The sequence below is a fragment of the Lepidochelys olivacea genome, assembly GCF_965140295.1.
Source record: "Lepidochelys olivacea isolate rLepOli2 genome assembly, chromosome: 18".
Lineage (NCBI taxonomy): Eukaryota > Metazoa > Chordata > Testudines > Cheloniidae > Lepidochelys > Lepidochelys olivacea.
The window spans coordinates 26,239,953-26,245,486 of record NC_140428.1 but is presented as its reverse complement, the minus strand read 5'-3'; the positions used below and the strand labels follow the sequence as shown (position 1 = coordinate 26,245,486).

The 5,534-nt window shown below is 45.2% G+C and overlaps 2 protein-coding genes across 2 annotated transcripts; both read right to left on the bottom strand.

Moving 5' to 3' along the window:
- Positions 1-1,137, bottom strand: LOC311532963 (actin-related protein T2-like; the record flags this gene model as incomplete). The annotated part of the gene is made up of 1 exon (XM_084651990.1): positions 1-1,137. The coding sequence occupies one exon, from the start codon at positions 1,135-1,137 to the stop codon at positions 1-3; it is 1,137 nt and encodes a 378-aa protein (XP_084508116.1).
- A 2,603-nt stretch (positions 1,138-3,740) lies between these two features.
- LOC311532934 (actin-like) lies at positions 3,741-4,874 on the bottom strand (the record flags this gene model as incomplete). The annotated part of the gene is made up of 1 exon (XM_084651933.1): positions 3,741-4,874. One exon carries the CDS (start codon positions 4,872-4,874, stop codon positions 3,741-3,743), a length of 1,134 nt encoding a protein of 377 aa, XP_084508059.1.
- Between the last annotated feature and the right edge of the window lie 660 nt (positions 4,875-5,534).

The window sequence follows — 5,534 nt, the reverse complement described above, 5'->3', positions numbered from 1 at the left end:
TTAAAAACATCTTCTTTGGACAATGTTTGGTCCAAAATCCTTGTAATCAGCTGCAGTGATCCACATTTGCTTGAAGCTGGTCAAGGAAGTAATTACAGAAGCCCCGATCCATGCAGAAAACCACCTGTCTGTGGGTACTATGATCTTTATAGGAACCCCTTTGGGGGCCTGGTGTTCTAGTCCCTTAAAAATCCTCTCATCCAGGCCATGAAAGAGGGACGAACCACCCGACAGCACCATGTTCCCATACAGAGTGTTGTGAATATTGATGTCACACTTTGAAACACTGTGAGCGATCATCCTATGAAGGCCTGGTGCATCATTACCAGTGCTACCCGGCACAAAGAGGATCTCTGGGGCTTGAAAGAGTGGGCTGCCAATACTAACTAGAGTCCCATCAGGTAGTTTATATTCTTTCAGGACCTCCTCTGGCCTCTTGGCTAATTCTCTGTGTGGATCTGGAGCCACGTAGCACAACTTTTCCTTGATGTCCTCTATGATACTCTTCTTCCCAGCAAGGCTCTCAAAGCGTTGCCCACTTTCCACAAGGAGCTTCCCGAGGAACTCTGTGATATCTCTGCCTGCAACATCCAGCCTGGAGACGGCATGGGGTAAGTAGTACCCTTCATAGACTGGTACCGTCTGGGTAACAGCAAATCCACTGTCTATGACCAGTCCTGTGATGCGTGCTGAGGCATAGAGGGACAATATGGCTTGGACAGACAGGTAGAAAGCAGGCACCTTAAACCGTTCAAACATCAGCTGAGTCAGTTTTTTTCGATTCTCCATTGGGTTCAAAGAGGTCTCAGTCATTAGCACGGGCCTCTCAAAGGCTTTCAGTCCCAATTCATGCTCATAGATATGCTTCCAGATCTTCTCCATATCATCGCAAGATGTAACTATACCATGTTCAATGGGATACTTCAAAGACAACACATCCTGTTTGTGCTGGGCTTCTCCTCCCACATGGCAGTCCTTCTGAGCTGCTCCTAACAGTGACATTTTTGTTTTGGGGCAGCCAATAACCGTAGGAATGATGTGTCTTGGACCAATTTCTCCTGACAGACCAGCTTTACATAGCCCTGATCCATTGTCAAAGATCACAGCTGGAATATCTAAAGTTTGGGGATTCAACATCACTTCAGCTTTCCCCCTAGACCTTAAATAGTTTCTGAAAAAGCTGCTTCTGGGAAGCTTAGTTGTGAAGGTTTAAGGATGTATCTTCCAACCTTATCTTCTCAGTTTTACAAGATGACAAGCTCTGCTAGTCTCCAAAGTCTAGGACTGATGCTCCTAACTTTGACCAGGATTCGGGATTTTTATCCCCACTCATGTAGTGGCAAGCAAGGCATTTCCAGTGCTTAGTCCTGTAACACACAACAATGGATGAGCTAGATAATGATTGTTTGGTGGCCATTACAACTGAAGCAGATATATTCAAGCCTTTCAGTGTATTAACTCACCTAGTCATATGTATCAGGGAAATTATTAAGAAATTTAAAATATAGATTTTAAGGATTTGAAATGCACTGAATCAGAGAGCAATGCACCATTTGCTTTTATAAGGCTCTGAGCATTTTTAACATTGAGACATTTAGGTACATCAGTGCTCATTTTCAATGAGCTGAAGCCTTTTCTGATCACTTTTGCCAAACAGAATATGCGTCTCTCCAGGGGATTATACCAGCTCCCGTCCCGCTCCACCCACCTACACAGTTTGGTTGAGTTCTGAAGTTAGCCAAGATTGTGGCACTAGCGTATCATTTTGCTTTACCTAAGGATGACTATATTCAGTAGGTTCATATACGTTACAGTGAAGTACAGTCATCGTCCTTGAAGAAATTCTCCTTTCTCTTCCAGCTGCTGCTCTGGTGCCCCCTAGTGAAATGTGTGCTACCCAGTCTGGGGCACTGATGCACAGAGATCCGTCCATTAGAAGATGGGCCCAGCTGTGAGTTAAGCAGTGTACTCAGCAGTACACAGAATTGGAAGATCAGCAAATCTGATGTGATTTTATCTTCTGAAGGAGAAGGCTCTAAGGGTAGGGTCTATACAAAACAAACAAAAAAACCCCAAGGCAGATATTTGGGCTCAGGCTGGAACTCGGGCTCTAGAGCCTGGGGAGGTTTTCGGAGCCTGAGCTCCAACCGCAACAACTACATAGTTACGGTTAGAGTGCAAGCCTGAGGCTGTAGACCCAGGCTCTGAGACTTGTTTTGAGGAAAGGAGGGTTTGTCGTGTAGACACACTCTAAACGTCCATGTGCCAACAAGCAAAACCCCACCTCCTGGACTCGGGCCCTTAAACCCAGAAAGTCAATAACTGTCTGAAATGACCGAGAGCAGGGATAGGCATTTATTTTTGTCCAAATTTCTTGGTCAAGGTCCAGACTCCAGAGCAAAGAATAAAAAAAATTAAAAATGATAATAATAATAATTAATAATGAAATAAAAATATGGAGGGGTCTGTTCAAAAGCATCTGGTGGTCTGGATTTGGCCCATGATCGACCTATTGACTATCCCCGATCTAAGGGTTATTAGTACAATTATGAACCATGACAGTGTAAAGGAAAATGCCTTTTTATGTGCTGAAAAGATAGGCTTCTCTTGGTATTAATTAATTAAATAAACATTAATTAACATTATTCATTTGTATTACCACAGCACCTAGGAGCCTTGGACATGGCCCAGGACCCCGTTGTGCTAGGCGCTGTACAAATACAGAACAAAAAGAAGGCCCCTGTCCAAAAAAGCTTCCAATCTACCTCTGAGACAGGAGACAATAGATAGGTATAGATAGGTGGCCTGTGGAGGGGTGGGGTACAAGGAAACAAGGAGACAATATTAGTCAGCACAAGAGGCAGCAGTATCCATTGTCAAGATTTTCGTAGGCAATATGGCAAAGGAGAGTTTTAAGGAAGGAGGATAATGAGATCACTTTACAGATAAATATTTACAGGGAGCTGCACCCAAGACTGCACAAGTCTTGTTCTTTCTGGAGCAGCTAAAGGCCTCATTCTGCAAATGCTTATGCGCATGAGTAATATCAGTAAAGGGGGTCATCCCATCAGGGTCAATGTTTGCAGGATCAAGCTGCAACACAGTAAAGATTTGGAAAGCAGAACTTCCGTCTTAATGTTCTTTTAGGGTCGTCACATTTGTTTACCATAAGCTGGATCGCTATACCAAAGATAACAAAACATAAGCTATCCACACTGCCCCCATGACTCTCCAGCCCTGCTTTGTGTTGCTACATTAGGAGAGAAAGGTTCAGCCAGACCTGACTCCAATTCTAGGTTTGATTTTTTTTTTCTCTTCGTGGTAGGAGGAAGAGCATTTTGGGCTACTGTATTCAGTCAGTGGTGAGAAAGAATGGCTCCCGCTGCTTTAGGGTGACCCCTCTGGCCTGCTAAGGAACAGCATCCGTGCCTCTGAAGGGAGTCCCAGCCAACACTGAGTAGAGATCAGATGGATGACAGGTGCAAATAAGGATGTGAAGACGTGGGAGCAAGAAGAAGTAGATAGGGGAGGTGGCAGAACACTGTGCACCCTTTGAGGGGGATAGGAAAACAACAGCCATTCTGAACAAGATGGTATGTTTCTAATGTTTTATTTTCTGTAATGTTTGGTCAGCCAATAAATACACAGACCGCTGTAGCATCTTCTGGTTCACATCTTGGGAGCATTTCTTGAGCACCATCTATTCGAATGAGACACTGGTTCAGTTGCGTAGTCTCTCCTTAAAAGCATTTTCTGTGAACTACAGCTGCACCAAACTCTTTGTAATCACTGACGGTGACCCACATTTGTTTAAAAGATGACAAGCAAGTGAGGATGGAGGCCCCAATCCACACACAGTACTTCCTCTCGGGCGGTGCGATGATCCGTACGGCCATCCCGATGGGCACCTGCCGCTGCATCTCCCTCAGGATCCGTTCATCCAGTCCAGGAAAGAGGGTGGACCCACCGGAAAGAAGCACATTGCCATAAAGATTCCTGCGAACATCAATGTCACATTTCATCACACTGTTGAAGATCATTTTGTGCACCCCGGGGGCTTCAATACCAATGTTAGCGGGCAAAAAAAGGGTCTCTGGGGCTCGAAAGAGCTGATTGCCGATCTTAATGATATTTCCATCAGGCAGTTTGTACTCTTTGAGGATTTCTTCCGGCTTTGCTTTCATTTCCTGGACGGGATCTAAAGCCACGTAGCACAGCTTCTCCTTGATGTCCTTCACGATCTCCCTCTCGGCTGTGCTCACGAAGGAGTGGCCACTTTCCAAAAGGAGTCTCATGAAGTATTCAGTGATATCCCTGCCTGCGATATCCAACCTAGAAACAGCATGGGGCAAGCAGTACCCTTCGTAGACGGGCACGGTGTGGGTAACGCCGTCTCCACTGTCCATGACTATCCCCGTGGTGCGTGCTGAGGCGTAGAGCGCCAAGGTCGCCTGCACTGCGACATACATGGCAGGCACCTTAAAGCCTTCGAACATGATCTCAGTCATTTTTTCCCGGTTCCGCAGGGGATTGAGCGGGGCCTCCGTCAGCAGCACCGGCCTGTCGCTAGCTTTGATTCTCAGCTCACACTCGTAGACATGTCTCCAGATCCGCTCCATGTCATCCCAGGACGTAACTATGCCATGGTCGATTGGATAATTCAAACTTAAGACACCCCTTTTGGACTGGGCTTCTTCTCCAACATAAAATTCCTTCTGCCCTGCGCCGAGCATCGTTGCTTTGGCTTTCGAGCGACCAACAATTGCTGTAATAACTGACCTCGGTGCACTGTCCCCTGCAATGCCAGCCTTGCATAATCCAGATCCGTTGTCAAATATCACAGCTGGGATATCTAAAATTTTAGGGTCAAACATTCTTTGAACTATTTGCTGCCTACCTGAAAGCTGCTTTCGGGAGATGCCATGCAGGCAGAATGTTTGATAATAAATGTTCTAGATTGCTGATGTCATACACGGCAGAGTCCTCTCATTCTCCCACGCTATCAACCAGGCTGTTACGCTACTGACAAATGCCAAGGCAGGTTTTTGAGGAATTTGCAGTTTCCCATTTCTGCTCTCAAGTACCTAACAATGGACCAGTGAAGTAATAATGGTTTTGCTGAAGAGTCAGCTGTCAGGGCTGTACAGATTTGAGTGCTGATCTCAGATACATCCCTGAAAAATGGCTTGCTTAGATTCCTAGATTCGCAGAGTATCAGGCCAGAAGGGACCATTATATAACACAGGCCAGCAAATTTCAGTCGTTTACTGAACCCAATAATTTGTGTTTGACTTAAGCGTCTTTTACAGAAAGGCATGTCTTGATTTGACCTGATCCTGGCTGGAGCCTCCAGGTGCTACCAAATACAAATAAAAATAATCAACTGTTTACACCAAAGCACACATGTTCATAATGCCTCACCAACAACTAATACTCAATGCTTTTCCCCCCAACCTGTATTATTCCTACCAGGTTTTCTCCAGTGGCTGGTGACACTATAAGAAATATTCTGTTATGAATATACAGTTTACTAG